At 47.5% G+C, this 19,103-nt stretch overlaps 1 protein-coding gene across 2 annotated transcripts in view; it reads right to left on the bottom strand.

The window, feature by feature from the left end:
• Positions 1-18,724, bottom strand: part of XDH (xanthine dehydrogenase) — a 68,557-nt gene extending 49,833 nt beyond the window's left edge. Inside the window, exons 1-7 of one of the 2 annotated variants that reach the window (XM_036873474.1) lie at positions 18,594-18,724; positions 12,379-12,436; positions 9,326-9,422; positions 7,910-8,018; positions 4,644-4,770; positions 3,628-3,689; positions 286-354 (exon numbers count right to left, since the gene is read on the bottom strand). In XM_036873474.1, the coding sequence (XP_036729369.1) occupies positions 286-354; positions 3,628-3,689; positions 4,644-4,770; positions 7,910-8,018; positions 9,326-9,422; positions 12,379-12,436; positions 18,594-18,635 (564 nt within the window). In that variant the 5' untranslated portion in view covers positions 18,636-18,724. The remainder of the gene's footprint in view (positions 1-285; positions 355-3,627; positions 3,690-4,643; positions 4,771-7,909; positions 8,019-9,325; positions 9,423-12,378; positions 12,437-18,593) is intronic. The other variant, XM_036873473.1, reaches the window with a different exon arrangement.
• Between the last annotated feature and the right edge of the window lie 379 nt (positions 18,725-19,103).

Here is a 19,103-nt window from a genome sequence, read left to right as displayed (position 1 = left end):
GTCCCCTCCTTTAAAATGCCCCATAGGGCTGGCCTAGCCCTCTGTCCAAGCGAGCTCATCCACAGACCCCAGCAGGCTGGTGGAGGAGCTGGTATCTCCTGGGAAGAAGGGACAAGGAGGTCTTGACAGAGGATCCAGGGCTAATGTATACATTCACCACCCTCATGGTTGGGGCGTAACTGTTTCCTCTTCCAGCCACCACTGCCCAGAGTGTGGAGAGAGCCCACTGGCTCCTTTGATCTGAGGTTGGCCCTCAGGCTTCCAGGCTGAAAAGGACCCACTTACCTTGTGGTCTTTCTTCTGGTTCATGCAGCAGTTTGGGTTGTTCCCATTTCCCCCACAGCATCCACCATCCTAGAGAGATGACCAACATTCACACAAAGATATTTGCAAAGAGTTTTCACAGAAGCTAAAGAACCTAGAGTATTACTATCAAATGAAATCTGGGTGTGATACCTATTCCAGCATCAAAAGGAGCAGCAGATGCCCGACCCCATCCCACCTGCCTCTGCACAGAGGCAAGGCCTCTGCTTTAACCACATTCACTTGGTTAACGTCGATTAAATAACTTGAGAGTAAACAAACCGGACCTCTCCTGGAAGCAGCAGGGATATTTAATTATGAGAAAATGTCTCCATAAAAGCTAGTCCTATTTTATCAAATCACCTCTTTGTGCCCACTTTCCTCTTCAGTACTGCTTCCTGAGGAGGCCTTAGTTCCCTGACCAGGGATCGAACCTGCCTCCCCTGCAGGGGAAGCACAGAGTCTTAACCACTGGACCACTAGGGAAGCCCCTCATGCCTCTACTTCTAAACCATCAAGTTCTATGGGAATTGGCTGGGCGCCTCCCAGACTGGAGTCTTTGTGGGGCTCCTGCCAAAGACGTTCAGGACCAGAGGTGTGCCCGGCCAGCGTGCCTGATGGCCTTCCCACTCCTTATCAGGCACTTCTCGCCAGAAAGCTCCCACTCTTTACCCCTCACTGCAGGCCTGTTCTGGAGGATGTGTACAGGTCTGATGACTCATCACCTACGGGGAAAGGACTTGCTCAGAACCTCTTGGGGTGCCAATGGCGGAGCACAGAATAGAGCCCAGATTGCTACCTCCCAAAACCAATGCACTGAAGGTGGGAAAGGGTGTGTTCACCTGACTGATCTAGCCCAAGGAGGCAGGAGTCTCAGCTCAGGGCCCCAGAAGACACTACAGAATCGTGGAGTTGTGCTAAGAGGCAAAAGTGGGGGAACTCCCAGGCATAGACCTGGGACACATTTCCAGGGCAGCTGTTCCTGGGGGAGCAGGCTGGGAGTGGCCCTTCCGAATGTGAATCGCGGAAGACACCATTCACGCCGACGTTTCCCAAAGGGTGAGTCACCACCTACCAGCGTCCCTGAGGAAGTTCTCAGAGGGCCAAGGAGGCCGAAGGTGTAGCCTCTGAGAACGTGCAAGCGCTGTCAGACTTGCCTCAGCCCCCCTGCACATGCTGCCCTGCGTGCAGACCCCTCCTGCATTCACTGCTTTGCCACTGGATCTCAGAGCGGCTCCGTCTATCTTATACCGCCACACCTCCACCTTGCCCTTCCCCTCTGTCTTTGGACAGAAAGGAGAGGGTCTCTTCACATCTCTCTTTTTGGAGGAGTGATGTGGAGAATTACCAGGCCCTGCTTACAGTAAGACAACAGCCTCCCTCACCTGGTCCTTGTGGGGAAGGATGTATTTCGCAAAAGTGGATTATTCAGATAATGAAAGTGCCAGCACTTTCTTACTTAGATCTTTTTCCTCGATAATTCATTGATGTGTTTATGACATAAATTACTGTAACGTACAATAATGTGTCACTGCCCTCAAGGTCTACTGCGGTTGGATGAGGCTAGGGATTTTCCCCAGTGAGATTTCCACTTTTCTCAGTAGGCTAAAACTACTGGGCTTATTTTTATGGTTCCCCCATTTCCTTCCTTGCTGCTAGATGAACGTTGTCATTTCCTGCTGTGAACAGGCTGCCTCGCTATAGCATGCTCTCCTCACCCTCTTCCGGTGTGTGCTACGGCCATGAAAACTAGATAGATGAGCTTTTTAGAACTGTGTGTAAGGTAACAATTAAAAGGCTCTGAATAAAGGCCTTGGGGGCCTCCAATGAGTAACATGCATGAGCTTCTGAGCACATTCTGTGCGTCAGTCACTTTGCCTGCTTGGAACATCCAGCTCTACTCTGCTCTGCTGTACACTGCCAGGCAGCTGGAGTGAAGGGGGTGCGGCTCACCTCCTCCCATGGTGTCACAATAGACTCAGGAACTGTGTAAATGATGATAAAACTCTGACCCACAGAAGGAGTATAATTGTCAGCTACACTCAAAAGCCCTTCTCTCTGGAGAAACTAGGAGAGCTGGTCAGATTGTATTTCTTTGAGAAGCCTCCTATGAAATAAGTACATGCACAAGATTAACAATCCCTAGTTCTCAGGGGAGCCTAAGCAATACATGAAGATCAAATATGGGTAACGGAAAAAATGTACCAGCATCATAATTTATGTTGCCATTTACTGAAAATGTAAGAAGTGCCAGGCATTGTCCTAAGAGCTTTACAAGAAGTCCTTTCCACAAGCACTGTAAGGTAGGTATTACTACAATCCCCATTTTAGAAACAAGGAAATTTGCCCAATATCATGCGTCAGTTAAGTGATGGAATGGGATTTGAACCCAGGTCTGCAGATTCTGAATCTAAGCTTTCAATCATTTTCATTTAAATCCGTACCTCCTGGTTCCTCATCATCAACAGCATTCACCAGGATGTGGCATTTTCCATCCTTAGAGGCTCCATCTCCATCTCCACCCTTTTGGGCTATTTGGACACAATACTCCTTTTTGTACTGTGCCAACTCTAAAAGCCAGTGAAAGGCACAGGAGTCTGTGACTCTCCCCTCAACCCAGAATCAAATTGAGACGAGACAGTTTGATTGGAGTCAGGATCAACTTGACCCAGCTGGGAAATCGGGTAAAATCTGGGGAGATTAAGCCAAGAAAGGAGAAGCTAGCCCTCCGTCCTCCTTGCCAGATGACAGGTGTGTGTCTGCATTTATGTAATCAATGCTCATGCACCCCAGCTGTGGTTTCTCACTCAGCGTTATATGAACACTACAGGGGTTCACACACTGTCTGAAGACCTAATTAGCGGTTTCATAAGCCCAGCAGAGTGCCAGCTGCAGAGAGCAGCCGGGACAGGAAAGCAGGAGGGGCTCGAGTGCTGAGTCAGGCTGGGTTGTTATTAACTGCCACGTTCAGCTCCTGTGCCATGGGCTGAGCATGCCAGTCACCAAGGAAGGATGCCAAGCCCGAATGCCCTGGAGGAAATTAGCTCTTAGGCAGCATGTCTTCCAGTAACCAGTTCTCCAGGCCTTCCCTGGAAGGAAAGTCTCCGTGCTATTGATGAGAACCACCACCTCCCTCCACCCCCAAGAATAAGAACGGCAGAGCCCAACGCCCTTGCCAGGTACCTGTGGCAGAAGGACCCGCCAGCTGGCCATCTAATCATTTTTCTCTGTAACCCAGAGGCCCCTGGCATCCCTCCCAGCTGTGATTCCTGAGTGTTACTGCTTCAGGAGCAGGGCCGTTGCTGTCCCAGGGCCCCAACTTACCTTGGCGAAGGTCCGGAAGCCCTGGAGGATGGGTCTGTAGCCTGTACAACGGCACAGGTTTCCTGTGGGCCAAGGAAAAAGCTGCAGTGTCAGCGCAGGCCCCGGAGCAGCTAAGGGGTTTGTGGCTTTGCTCCTAGCTCAGTTAAACGCTCTCTTTACATATTCGATTTTCTTTGCTTGGAATGACCTTCCTCCTGCTTGTATCCCTGACTTCAAAACATCTACCACTTCTTCCAGGAAGCCTTGCTATAATGCCTAGACTGAATCAGGTGCTCCTCCTAAGTCCTCCCATGGTGCCTAGTCATAGCTTTATCAGTGAGCTTATCAAACTACATTATAAGCTCTCTTCCCCTTCAGAGTATGAACTCCTTGAGAGGAGGGACTGTGTCTTTCATCCCTGTGTCCCCTGTACCCTGTATAGTGCCTGACAAATGATAGGACTTCATATAAATGACAGAATAAATGATGCATTGAAATGGATTGAATGAGTGGGGAGCCTTCTCTACTCAATTCAGAGGAACAGATACCAGACCCAACCATCTGGGCCCATTCACAGAAGGCAAAGTGGGAAGCCAGTCACTGCTCAAGGCTCAGAGTCATGGCCTCCTTCCTCATATGTGGCCTTTGCCCTGCAGAATCCTGCTCTGAGGAAGCAGCAAGGGAAGACGCCATGTCATTAGCTTCTGTGCGGTTTCCCAAACGATCTCCTCCCACTCCGGCCACTCATGGCTATCCCATCCCAGCACGGGGTGGGAGCAGGAAGACACCTCAGGAAGATGATCGCTAAGGCAGGAGACCCCAGAAGGTCTCCAAACCGCCCAAGTGTTCTTCAAATTAAGAAAGCACCAACCTTCCAGTCAATCGTAACCAACATGGTGGGATGGCCTGAGCCTTTCCCTCAAAAGGCAGTGCCTGGAACTCCTGGTCCACTCCTGGCATCCACTCTGGCCCTGCCCTGCCCTCCTCAGAGCCCCACTTGCCACTCCACCTCCCGGGCCCTGCCTCAACGCCCATACCTTGGAAGGCATCCTCGATCTCCTCAACAGTGGGCTCGGGCTGGTTCCGAAGCAGCGTGTACATGCTCATGACGATGCCGGGGGTGCAGAAGCCACACTGGGAGCCGTGGCTTTTGGCGATCCTCTCCTAAAAGGGGCAGATGACGTAGACACCTGTGTTGCAGAACCCCTCCCAGGCTCCCTTGTGACTCAACTGGAGCCAGCCCATGTCGACAGGCAGTGTAGGGTAGCAGACGGCGTGAAGCCAAATCGTAGTGCCGCCACTTCCCGGCTGTGACCTTGGCCAGGTTACCAAGCCTCACTAAGCCTTGTCTATATGTTTAGGACCATCCTAGCACTTAGAGGATTCAGTGAGATCATTCACGTAAAACTCTTAACATCATCCCTGGCATAGAGGAGGCAGTCAACCCATGGGAGTTATTAATAGGACAGCCCCCTCAAAGAATGACTGTTAGAGCCAGAGGGGCTTCTCAACCTTCACTCCCTTCACTAGAGAGAGGAGGAAGCAGGCTCAGAGATTTAAGAGATGTATGCAAGATCACACATGGTGAATGCAAGAGCTGTGTCAGGTTCTTTTAACTACACTACCCCACAATCCAAAATCAACCAAATGAATGCATTTTATTCCAAATTAGAATGCTGCTGTATTCTTATGTGAAGGCAATCCTTGAAGTCCAATGGGTGGGGACTTAAGAATTGGGAAATGTGCGATATAGAATTCACTAAAAGCATTGAATGTCACAGAATTTTCATTCAAACCTGCAAGATTTTTATTACAAGGAGATTCTCCTCATCTACACTATTTTTTAATCTCTGGGAATCTCTCTTGGAACTTACATTAAGTAAAATTGCTAGAATGTTGTATCCCCAGTGCCTAGCATGGGTAGTCATTCATTTGACAAATATTTACTGAGACACTATCATGTACCAGGAGTGGTGAAGGCATTGGGGACAGAGAGTGAAGAAGAGAGATGAGGTTCCTGGTCTCATGAAGCTCATATCCTAGCAGGGGAAATACTGACAAAAACAAAGAAGAAAATTTGAGGTGGAGGTCAGTTCTATGCAGAGAATTAGTACAAGAGGACATGACCCAGCGTGACTAGTGGCTATTTGGAGTGGTTAGAAAAGCCACTCTGAAAAAGTGACCTTTGAGTTGAACTTAATGACATAATTTGGAGCAGGGAAGAGTGTATCCCAGGCAGAGGGAACAGCAAGTGCAAAGGCTCTGAGCACAGACAGTGCCAAAGTCTGATGTGCTAGAGCTGCTGACAGGCCAGGGTGGGTGGAATCCTGGGACAAGGGATGTCAGCTGGGGGAAAAGGCAGCAGCCAGTCGATGCAGCTCTTCATAAGCCAGGGTTAAGGATCCGGATTGTTATTCTGGGTGTGATAATGAGAGGCCTTTAAGGGGAATTTCAGCAGGGATTGAGATGATCAAATTTGTGTTTTTCAAGAATCACTCTAGCTGCTGGGCAGTGAATAGTTGTAGGGGCAAGAGAAGAAACAGGGGAACAGGACACTAAAGTGGCCTAGGCAAGAGGGGATAGTGACTTGAACCAAACATTAATGGTGGAAACAGAGAAAAAAAATGAAGATTTCATTGTAAAGTTTGGAGGTAGAATAGTTACTACTTCTGGATGGATTGGGTGTGGTGTATAAGAGAAAGAATCATAGGTGACTCCTAGATTTTTATCTTGAGCAATTGGGTGGATGCTTTTGCCACTGACTCAGATGGAGGAAGACCAGGGAAGAAAGAAGTTGGGGGGGAAATAGCGTTTTGTTAAGTCTGAGATTAGACATATCCATCTAGTGATTCAAGTAGGCAGCTGGAAATAGGAGTCTGGTCTCTGAGGAGAGGTCGAAGCTGAAGATACAAATATGATACATTCACATGTAGATGGCATTAAACTCACCTCAGGAGAGTGTGAAGGTGGAGAAGGGATGGGACCCAGGCCAGAGCCCAGGGTGCTGCAGCAATTAGGGATTGAGCCGAGGAAGAGCTGTACATGGTGCAAGCGTGGAGGCAGGAGGAAAACGAGGAAAGTGTGGTGTCGTAGAAGCCAAGAGAGAAACATAAATGGACAAGGGGAAGTGGAATCTACAGCTTATTTGGAGCCAAAAGAAGTACGTCAGGAATAAGGATCTGTACCATTGGAAAGAGAGGGTTTTCGCCTGATTGTATGGATATGATCCCTGTGTTTAAACGGTTCATTCTTTCTTTCATCTATGTTTCAAAGAAAATTACAAGCCCTCATTAATCTTCTCACATCTGCTGCAGGTTGGACAAGTTTAGTAATCTGCCCTTTTCCTGTCTAGGAAGCAAAGACACAGAAGTGAAGCAATACCACCCCACCCCACTCTGACCCCACATAACTGGCCCAGGATGCTCCCACTAGGGAGTGTAATTAGTTTGCTCAACCAGCGACCCTGGCTCCAGACTCTCATAAGGGGCACAAGGGTGGCAGGATCTGAATGACACGGTCAAGGGAAGATTAAGAAAAGGGCCTGGCTCAGGCACCTTCCGTGATGCAGTCTCCTAAGGACCTCCTGCCTCAGTTTCCCTAAACGTAAGCACCGGGAACAGTGGCTTTTCCTTCCCGCTGTGCTCTGCTCCCACATGGGCTCCATCCCACCTTGTCTACGAGCATCCTTTCTCTCTCCACAAACCCCTCAGACTACTGCCCACTCTTCCCCAAAGTGTTCCCAATTTCGCTTCATCCTCAGGTGCCTGATACCATCAGGGAGAAAGCACTGGTCAGACACCCATGTGTCTCTGCTCTCTGACTCAGCCCTTGCTAACCTCCATTTTAATGAACCCATGTCTATATGATCCGTGGGTGGAAGGTGAGGGGTGCAATGAAATTACCATTGGAGGGAGCAGGGAGTAGGTGGGTTTTTTATCAAGGGGCACAGAGCATTTGGAATCTTCAATCTGAGACGGCAAGGGGGCTTCCTAAGCACACTCGGGCACAAGGTGAGGAAGTTCCCCTGCCCCTCCTCCCTCCAGCTCTGACACAGCTGGACTTACCAGCCACCAGATCCAGCTGACCTCTTGGTTCCCATGGGGCATGCAATGTCACCATTCACCCAGACACAGGAGGGAGCTTCAGGCTCGGGGGCCTCCACTTTCTGCCTCACAGCCATCCCCTCACCTCCACGAGGATCTGGGGAGGTGGCTGGGCCAGAATGCCACCTTTGCCCTGGGCAGTGACACTCAGCCCAATAACCCAGAGCAAGTCTGCAGCCTTGGTAAGAGCCTCTGGTTACCTGCACAGGATGCAGCCTCGTCTTGGTACTTCCGATTCCTTCCACAGTTGTCACGGCAACATGGTGCAAGGAGCAAATGGGGGCCAGGCAGGCATTGGCAGAAAAGTGACTGGAACCCAGATTAAGGTCATTCCATTGACAACTCAGGTCATCAGAGCAGACCTGAGTGCAGGGTCTGGGAGATCTGTGATGCCTGTGTCACTTCTCTTCACTACATTATGTTCTTGTCTTTTCTACAGGTGTCCTCACCTCTCTACCCAAGACTCTGCACCCGAGCCCCTCCAGCGTCCTGTGGAGTCAGACATCAGTGCGCCCTAGGCCTCTGAGCCGGAGCATGGGAGCCAGGGTCTCTTTCAGCTGCCTGTTAGCCCGACACTGGAGGTTGAGTCAAGAGGAAGCTTCTGGCAGTTTCCAGGCCCAAAGTGTGCTCCTCTCTCTGCAGGGCCCGTCCTTAGCCACTTCAATTTCAGAACGTCCTGTCACTTTTGCTTCTCTGCTTTCACTCACCTCCTCCATTTCTCCCATTCCTCTGTGGGGAGAGGGAGGGGAAATCCCCAGGTGACATGGGACACCAACCCCTTAGACATAGCTTCCCCACATCCATCCCTTTATGCATCACTCATTCACTCATACAGACAACATCAGTTACTGAAGGCCAACCAAGTGCCAGGCACCCTGCCGAGGGCTGAGGAAATAAAGGTGAATAAGATGGAATCTCTGTCCTCTAATAGCTTGCCTTCAACTCAGGAAAACAGAAGCCAGTGTGAAGATGAAATTTAAATATTTTACAGTAAGTGTTTCAGAAGGGCTATGCACAGGGCACCATGGGACCAGCAGAGACAAGGGGCACCTAACCCAATCTTGGGAGGTCAAGGAAGCCTTCCTAGAGGAGGTGATATTTTGCCCAGTCCTAAAGTGCTAGTAAGAGTTAGCCAGGTAGAGAAGTCCTTGAGAAAAGGACATTCAAGACGGGAAACAGCTTCTGCAAAGACCAAGAAATGAATGGGCATGGAGCATTGGTAGTTCACAATTGTTTCTGCATGAACAGAGTGCTGGACCCACGAAGAGAAAGAAAACTGGAGAGGAAAGGTGGGGAAAATTGAAGGACCTCACATGTTGAACAAAAAGATTGGACTTTAATTTGGGGGCAATGGAGGCCTACTGAAGGATTTCATGGGATGTGATATAAGTCTGAATTTTATAAAGATGATTTTTTTTCAGCAGTTCAGAATCTTGTCCATATTTATAAGCCAGGAAGATACTTCCTAAGACATCATTCTATAATGTCCCTCTTCATGACCAAAGCCTACTTAGAAACGCAAGAGCTTACACACATGCGCACACACGCACACTCACACAAAAGCTGACCCCTGCGTCACAGTCCTCAAAGGCCAGCAGCCAGCAGGCAAAGGATACATGATCTTGTCCTGGAGACGATCATACTTGGAAAGCATCACCGTGCAAGCCCCACAGCCGCCTTCTCCGCAGCCCAGCTTTGTCCCTCTCAGCCCCACTGGATGGTCAAGGGTTAAAGAATATGAACTCAGAGAAAAAAAAAAGTCTTTGTTGGGCTGCTGGGAAATGCCTGGACTGAGCTCCGAGTGAAGAGCCATTCGTCCACACACAGGCTCAGGCCTCTCTACCCGGGAGGCAGCAGACCCACACGGCCTCCCATTCAGACAGGCTGCCCTGCATCCCGGGGAAGCAGGGAATGAGGCCAGTTCCATTGTACAGAAAAGGAAAGGCACCAGCACCCACGTGTCATCCCCTGGGACTGGAGTTCCACTGCTCTCTAATCCTGGAGATTTTCTTGGGATCAAGGTCTTCTAGGTGTGGTCTTAACAGTCCCCCAACCCTGTGGCCTCACTGGGCAGGTAAATCAGGCACCTCAAAGACTGGGCACGTGGGGCAGCCCTCACATCACCCCAGCTGGTCGTGCAAGGAAGCCACTCAGGCCAGCATGGGACTTGCTGAGTTCGGCTTCCCTCATCCCCCGCCGAACCTTTTGGATTGATGAAGTCCAGGGACCAAAGTTAAGGCTGGACCAGGGGCTTCTGAATATCCATCCCATAGGATATGTGAATGGAAATTTAAATGAAGATATTTTTGAGGTCAGAAACCAATATTGGAGCCACCGCTTATATATTGGGGGAAACAAAATCTCTGATACTTTGTGCTTGAAAAGTGCCTTACTAATAGGCTATTCCGGAGAACAGCAGTTATGGTGGCCTCTTTCCCTGGGACACACAGGCTCCATTGCTGCTTTTCCCTCAGGTCCACAGGCCTCCAGGCCATCTGTCTTCCTACTGAAGATGGAAGGAGCTGAGGCTATTATCCCTGGTCACTTCCCTAATTTCAAGATAAAATTAATAACTAACAATGATACAGCATCTTCTACTTGGAAAGCAGCTATACCCACGGACCCGTTTGATCTTCACAATAATGTGGTTAGCAGGTAGGGCAGGAATTGATGAAAGAAAGAAAGAGAGAAAGAGAGAGAGAGAGAGGGAGGGAGGGAGGAAGGAAGGAAGGAAGACAGAGAGAGAGAAAGAGAGAGAGAGAGGGAAAGAGAGAAAGAAAGAAGGAAAGGAAGGAAGGAAGGAAGGAAGGAAGGAGGGAAGGAAGGAAGGAAGGGAGGGAGGAAGACTGAGACCCAAGATGTAATGTGCGCCCTGCAAGATGACAGTCACTTGTGTTACCTTGAGTGTTAGGGCACAAACACGGCCATCTGACTCCTCCTCCACCATGCTGCTGCCTCTTTTAAAGCACAGCTGGGGAGGGATCTCTAGATCTCAAGTTATTCTTTTCACTAGTCTGGACGTATGAGATCAGCAGCTTAGACCACTCTAGGGGCACATGAGGACAAATGGAAGCAGCTCAAAGTAGTCTAGAGGTCTTCTGCTAACCTGGGCATCCTTCTGGAAGCCAGGGTAGAAGTCAAGGCTAGGGTCTTCTCTCTTGCCTGGAACTCCCACAAATCAACTCTCAACACAGGCAACAGCAAGTCATGAGGACTTCATATTTACGTGCCAACTTTCAGGTTTGGATTTCATTTGAGATTTGGCCTTTAAACCAGCCAACTGCTATGATCAGGAATTTCTGAGGCTGTCAGGTCTTCAAAACTGTATTAGAAATCTAAAATTGACGTCAACAATCTCTAAGAGTGAGCTTCTCTTTCCAGACCACCCAGGTAGATGGGCTGGAAATGGAGTCCCATGCAGTCCCCTGATCCCACTGAGTGACTCCAGGTCTACAAAGAACGCCATCAGGTCCATGAGCTGTGAACCTCCAGACCTGCCCCCGCCAGGTCAAAAATCCAGGGCAAAGTATACTAGAGCCAGCCGCTATCTGATAGGAGGTGAAAGAACCAGAGGCAAGGCCATGGATTCCAGGCTGGCTTCTGTGGGTGCTGAAACGATCCTTTGTTGTTCCAAAGTATGTCACTGCAAGGAGCCACCAGACATCCCTGCCTCTGGGAGCCACAGGGTTTATTGACAGAGGTCAGGATGGGTGTCATTCTACAACAGACCCCTAGAGAGTTTCCAGTGTGGGTGGGAAGTTCAGAGCATGGCTCCCGGCTTCAGTCCAGGTCTGCCAGCATTTGCCCAGAACACACGAGGGAGAGTTGTGTCCCTTAACACATCCAGCCTCACTTCCTCCTCTGTTAAAGGGATCGCTGTGAATCAGTGAGAGAGCCTACATAAATCACCTTGAACTCCACCCATATGTAGTGAGTGCCCATTAATGTTGGCTCCTATTCTAGCTTTACTGCTGGTTTTGTTCAAGAGCCTCAGAATACTTTCCTACTAGGAAACAACAAAAGGGATGGGGGATCTTACAGAAGTCCTCCCCACCCTGGGAGCAGAGCAGCACCCCAACCCCGCTCAGGAGTCCCCCACCCCATGCTTCCCAGTGCCTGCCCTTCCCACAGTGGATGGTACCTCTACACGATTCCCACCTCAGGCATCCTTTTCCCAAAAAAATACCCTTTCCCCTGACTTTCCCTCCACCTTCGCAGAGCAAGAAACCCTGCCTGGGAAGCCCATTTATGTATTAACAAAGGTCTGCTGAGGCAGGCTCTGCTCCTCCTGGGGGTGGGGGGAGGGGAATGACCATGAAGCTTGCCAGAGCTAAGGAGGGTCTTTTGGAGCTGCTTGTTTTACAGGCCCAGGATAAAACCTTGGCATTACTAGAACCTTAAATGCAGGAGACTTGAAGAACATCAAGAATCATATTCTTACTCGGCAGCTGAGAATTTCAGACCCACCAGGCTCAAATGACTTCCCAGGGTCACACAGCTGCCAAGTGGCAGAGTTCCAACTAAGACACAGGGGTCCAGAGCCCTGACCCAGTGCTCTTTCCTCTGCACTTCACGGCCTCCAGACCAGTCACTAGCAAATGGCGTAAGGCCCACAGAATGAGTCCCCAAGTGCCCCCTCTCCCTCACCCCGGCTCCAAAGTCAGGATACATTTTCTTCTCAGGTAGGCCAAAAGGGTTGTTTCTGGATCTGCATTTTTCTCCACCACCTATAAAAGCAAACACCAAAGAAAACTATATCAGAGGTATACTTAGCCATCGTCTCACCCAAGAATTTGTAGAGTTGATGGAGATGTGCTACATATATCATGAAAACGGAGGTGCTTTTCTTAATTCTATAAGATGAGCATATTAGCTGCAAGCCAAATCGTGTACCTGCGGACACGCTGCAATTCTAAAATTCTGCACCCACCACAGAGCACTTAGGTGCGGCGCCGGCCGTGGGCTGACCAAGGCAAAGTTCCCTTCAAATTGAACAAGTCATTTCATTTCCAGCTGCTGGAGCACATCTGTGAACGCCAGGGACAGCTGGGAGCAGGGGCATGCAGACCTCTGGCTTTGCATCCTGGAGGGTGGACTCAGGCGGTGGACGGCCAGTCTGCCGTCCCGTGCTCATAGCAGAGTGTGGTATGCGTTGGGTCCTCACAGTCAACAGCACTAACACAGGTTAGAAATGGAGGAGAAATCTCCAACCAAAGGCCCACGAACAGAATGTTCAGTAAGGCAGAAAGGTTGTCCACGAGGTGTGGTGTCAGTTCCAGATGCAAATCATCAAAGGAAATCTATGAAAACCTGTTTCACTTCTCCTCATGCATCATCAAGCCTAAAAGGGTCTGGGTGATTGGGATGATTAAGGGGAGAGAATGTGTGATAAGAGTTTCTTTAGAGAGACCTGTATTATGAGTCTCACATCTTCCTAAAGTAGGAGGAGGAGGTATCTGCCTCACCCGTCCAGCTTCATGAGGGGCTTCTATAGCCCTACATGTAAAGCTCACATGCAGCAGGGCATATGGTGGTCTGGCTTAGCTAAAAGCTAGAGAAAGTCTTACCAGACAAGCTGAGGTAGAATTGTAGTGTAAGGATTGATGTGCACTTCCAGAGTTTGGAAGAGCAAAGGATGTGAAATTGTTGTGCCGTGGACCTAGCACAGCCCATACGTGAGAGAGAGAACTTGCTTGGAGGTGTTTAAATCATTCCTGAAAGACTGACTACAGGAGGTGATGGGACCTCCATCAGAGTCTGTGTGGAGTGGACCTCCCAAAACTGGAGGCTGAGGGAGAACAGCCAGACTGAGAAAACAGCCCCCCGCACCATGTCATGAGGCTTGCAATTGAAGGTTCCCAGCAGTGGGAAGCCATCCTACACCAGCACCTAATAAATAAGAACTTTCTCACTACCCTCTCCTCTCTGTCCTGAAATGAAACTGTGTTTGGCAACTTATAATTGCCCGTAGGATTTTTTGTTCACTAAGAGTAATCCAGAAGGTCATGAAACTACCAAAATTTACCCTTGAATAAAGTCTAAAGGAAAGTGGAAGATAAAATTAATTTTCTTTTATGATTACACCCCACAGGTCCAGCTTGTTCAAATTTTCCTGGTTACAAATTTCACACAAGGAGTTGTTTCTTTTCTCTTGGAAATGAAATCATAAATGCACAAAATAAAAATCTTTATTACCTTTCTCATAGATGGCAATAAGGTCCTCTTAGCTTACTAAGAGGCTCCTGCCTCCCTTTCCTCCTGCCCTGCTGCTCTCCTTTTATCATATCCCATCAGTTCTCTGCTCAGTGCCTTCAGTGACCTCCCACGTATTCAAGGTAGCATCCAAGTTCCTTAGGCTGTCTTTCAAGACCCTTTTCAATGTGTCCCCAGTCTTCATTTTCAGCCTGTCCCCCTCCTGCTTCCCTGCCAAGCTGGTCTTCATACTCCAGTGAAAATACAACTTAAACCTTCTAACTCCTGTGCCTTTGGCCATTCCATTCCTCTTTCACCTGCATCTTGACTTATTAGAAGACCCCAAACACTTTCCTATCACCCCAGCCACAAGTGGTCCAACCTTCCTTGAATTCCTCAGAGAATGACCATACCACTCTCATGGTATGGCTGTAGTGTTTGTCCTAGCAAACTCCACAGAACCCTCTCTCAACAGGATGCCCAAAGGAAATGTGTATTCTAAAAGAAAAACACTGTGGGGAAGTGAGCTTAGGAAATGCTGGGTTAAACAGATTGCTCTGGTAAAACTCAAGCACCAAAACAAATAATAGCAATAATGGATTACAAACCATTAAATAGAATTGAAACTCTTAAGTCCAAACCGATCATTAATAAATAAACAAACAAGTAGGAGAGAAAGGAAAGTTCTTCCTGACAGAAGAATACCAACTAGTGGCCATTTTGGGTGGCCATTTTGTAATTCAGCACAATAACTGATCTGGTCAAGAATTATCGATGGGTGCTGCAACTAGCAGATGAAAGTTTGATAATCAAGGTATTTACATAGTCCCAAAGTATCTTCTCACAGATTATTCATTAATTATAAAGGGAAAAAAGTAATCTTACAGTGGAGATTGTAAGACTACTGGTGGACACCACCTTAACTGAGTGATCAAAGTTCACATCACAAATAATGGGGAAAACTGATAACATGTGCTTCCTGATATAATCCACCAAGAAAGACATGTCATTTCTCTGGTATCCTGCCCAAAATGCAGACTCTGAGTCTAATTAGAAGAAAGCACGACACAAGCTCAAAATGAGGGACATTTTAAAAAATAATGTCTTGTTTTCTTCATAAACATCAATGTCACAAAAGACAAAGGAAAGCTAAGGAGCTGTTCCAGATTAAGGGAAACTAAAGAGATATGACAACTAAGTACAAGGCATGATCCTGGATCCTGGGATTGGGGGGTGAAAGCCATAAAGACTTTACTGGGAAGCTTGGAATAACGCTCTGCATAAAGTTTATAGATTAGACTAGTATTATATTAACACTAGATTTCCTGATTTTTATAATTAGATTGTGGTTATGTAAGAATACACTTATTCTTAGTTTAAGGGATAGAGAAGTATGATATCTGAAATTTATTTTTTATACTTATTTATTTATTCATTTATTCACTTGGTTGCATTGGGTCTTAGTTGTGGCACGCAGGTTCCAGAGCATGCAGGCTCAGTAGTTGTGGCAAGCGGGCTCTCTAGTTGTGGTGCATGGGCTCTAGAGTGCACAGGCTTAATTGCCCTGCAGCATGTGGGATCTTAGTTCCCTGACCAGGGATTGAACCTGCATCCCCTGCATTGGAAGGAGGAATCTCAACCACTGGACCATGAGGGAAGTCCCTGATATCTGAAATTTATCCTCAATGTTTCAGAAAGAAAATTTTATACTTTATGTATTTATTCCAATTAATTACATGCATAAATATATATATTAAATTATGTATTCTTATATCTATATATCTATTTATATGCATAGATCTACACACATGTATGTATACTTAAAGAGAGGATGTTAAAGCAAATGTGGCAAAATGTTAGGTGTTGAACGTGGGCAAGTCTATTTAATATTTCTTTTTATTCTTCTTGCAACTTCCTTGTAAATTTAAAATACCTTTAAAGTACAAAGTTTGAAAAATAAATTTCTTCAGTAGAGGGTTTCTCAGGGCTTTAATATTCATCCATTCATTCTGTCCACATTAATTGGGCACCTACTATGTGCCAACACTATACAACGTGGTCTAAGAATATCTAAGAAGAGTATCTGGTGGGGATACTTTTCTTTGAAATACATTTTGGAATATGGTACCTTACCTAATCACAATCCACTTTACCAACTAGTTCATAAACTCCCGAATGGTAAGTGCCTGGTCTTAGAGATTGTATTCCCCCAGCGCATATGTGTCCCATAGGCTCAGGCCTGGGAGGAGCTTGTAAATGTTGACGACATGGGTAGGTGGGTGGTTGAGTGACTGAGTGAGTGTTGTCTCATCACTGACTGCTGCTTCTCATGGGGGTCACTCCTGGACACCTTCAGCTGCACCCTACATGCCGAATCTTCCCAGACTCCTCTCGGGGCCACCATCTCCACTAACCAGAGAGTGACTGTTCAGAAAAACAAGAATCCTGTCCTCCAAGAGGACGATCACTACGGTGATACCAAAATCCTGGGCAGCTCTTTCCCTTCGACTCTGACTCTAGATCAGATGTGGAAACCATAGTCACCAAGGCCTGTCACCACCACAGAAGGCCCTCGAGGTATTTGATCATTTACATCTTACACCTTCTCCAGGACCACAGCGAGTGAAGACAGAGTCCTGGACAGTGGCCTGAAACAGGGAGAGTAGGAAGCTCATATTTAAGAGTGAGTCACTAAGTACCAACAGCTTCTTTGGTAACCTCCTTGCACAATATCTGGTAACAAAAGATCTAGATTATCTTGGGAATCGAATTGGGAAGAAACTTACAGCTGTCTTTATTTGACTGGGAATTCCCTTGCTTGGTCTAGTTTTTATAGCGCTGCTTTCACCTCATCCCTCCTTGCATTGCCTCACCACCTTTCCAGCAGATTCTCAAAAGTCTGTGTGTTTATAAAATTAAAAGCACTGATATTCATCACAGAAACCTGTAGTAGTAGAAGCTTCAAGAGATAGTAGGGTTTGATGTAATGATACTAACTACAAATTTTAAATTGCTTTCCTAAGGTGAAAATAAAATACGTGGGGAAACAATTTTCACCAAACCAGATTCACCTTGAAATGCTCGCTTCTAGATCCGGTGCATCATAGCAAACCGTCCCCAAAGAAGAACAGAAGCTTGCACCGTCACATGTGAACTGTTGGCTTAATAAATAATCAAACCTTAGAGTGAGACTGTTCCTTGGAAGTCACTGAATCCGTTTGCTCACCCAATATAAAAATTGCTTAGAAAAATGCCATGAAGATGCCACTGTGTAAGTAATGGGTCGAGAAAGCCAATTCAACGACTGTTTCTTAAATCTCTACAATGTAATTGCTGAATGTGACAAAGTCGTTGGAATTCTTGGCTGCAAGTCTAACAGCCACCAACAAGGAAGATTTGCCCTGCCTCTTAGTTTGCTACCAGAGACCAATGCTGAAAAGAAGTCGGCACAGAGAGACAGCTCTGCACCTGGAAGAGCACAGCTGACCCCAGTTCCCAGGGCCACCCAGTGATACCACTCAAACTGAATCCAACAGTCCTGGGAGCACTGACATTGTGATGGCTCATGGAATTCCCCTGCTAGTCACCCAAATATATTCTGACAATTTAAGCACTAGATGCATTTTAGTTCTTGAACGTTGCCTCCAAAGTCACCCAGTTTCTCAACTCAAAATTGCCAATGTTGCAAAACAAATAAAATTGCTCTTATGACGGGGTATAATAATCACTCATACTGTGCACACGGCCATTCACAATGTGCAACCAAGGCTACCCTTTTACTGTCGCTTTCCTTTCCAACAAGGGAGCTGAAGCAGACGCAAGCACCTCAACACCTGTGTAGGGAGAGCAAGTGGACGGTGGAGACAATGTGATGTGCTTGCCCCCTCTTCTCCCTGCACCTGCATTAAAATCTGCAAAGATTCTCACCCTTCCGGTGCTGCAAGGACTGGTACCCTTTTCATAAGACCGCCCTCTGCCCTATCCCATCCCCACCTTCCCTAGGTCCCTGTGCACCAATGAAGTTAATCCAAGTGAGCAATTTTTATCAAAGTAAGAGGTTTGCAATATTTATATGTATAACTAAGTGTGGGGTGGAGGGGCGCGGGGAGAGAAGCGTGCCCTTTAAGAAATAAAAAATTGTGGCTTGCCACAAGATGTCAGTATACGTCCTCACACAACTTAGCTGTTACATTTACACCGATGAAATATCAGACTCAAAGCTGTGTACATCTTATACCCTGAGATTAGCAAGAAAACACCTTCCTGCTCCTTTTCTCGGTAAAGAAAGCAACAAGAGCCTTAGGATACATTTGATTATACACAGAAACGGAGACGACCTCCAATCTCACCTAGAACCCTGTCCACCTTTCTCAGCTTCCTGCCAATGTCTCTATTACCGAGAAGAGGTTGCAGGTAGCAAGGGTGGAACTCACAGACGCCTTTCTTCTCGCTTCCCTCCCCATCACCCCTTTGCCCTGTGAGTATCTTGACTGTGTTCTAACCCTGAGAAGGTCTTCTTTCCCCAGTGTTACCCCAAATGCAGCAACAGGTTTGAAGGAAGAGAGAGAAAGAGAGAAGGCGAACAAATGAGGGAGAACACAAAAGAGAGAGAACAAGAACAGGTCTTTTCCAGAGGACACACATCCCTCCCAGGGATCAGGGAAACCAGAGAAAAGGTCAGCTTCTGCTTACCTTTTTGCCATTCACAAAGAAAACCAACTCATCTGCTGTCATTGTCACGGGTTGGGGGTCCCTGAACTCCAGGTACCGTATGCCCAAGAGGCACTGCCAGTTATTACTGCTCTGCAACTTGAAAAATACGCCTCCCAAAAAAATGAAATGAAGTCAGCCGATGGGAGGGACCAAGCTCAGAGCTTCGGGGCATGGAGAGTTCTTGGCAAAAGCCACCCGTTTACATAATCAAGGAAAATGCAATCACACACAGCAAATCACACCCTCAACACCTGTGTCGAAGAGCACAGAGGAAGACACAGGCAGATATCAGCAAGGAGGATGCCTTGGTGCCAGATGACTGGGGGTCTTGGGCGCCACCCTCACAGAACCTGCTTCAACCTCCCACTTGCTGAAGACGGAGAAAGCGGAAGGGCCACGGTCATAGTGACAGTCCCGGCAATAGAGATGATTCACACCCTCCGCGTCTACACTTGTCTTTTTTTTTTTTTTTTTAATTAATTAATTTAT

This window comes from Balaenoptera musculus, chromosome 13, assembly GCF_009873245.2.
Source record: "Balaenoptera musculus isolate JJ_BM4_2016_0621 chromosome 13, mBalMus1.pri.v3, whole genome shotgun sequence".
Taxonomy (NCBI): domain Eukaryota; kingdom Metazoa; phylum Chordata; class Mammalia; order Artiodactyla; family Balaenopteridae; genus Balaenoptera; species Balaenoptera musculus.
The sequence above is the reverse complement of the archived record's forward strand: the minus strand, read 5'-3'. Positions and strand labels throughout refer to the sequence as shown.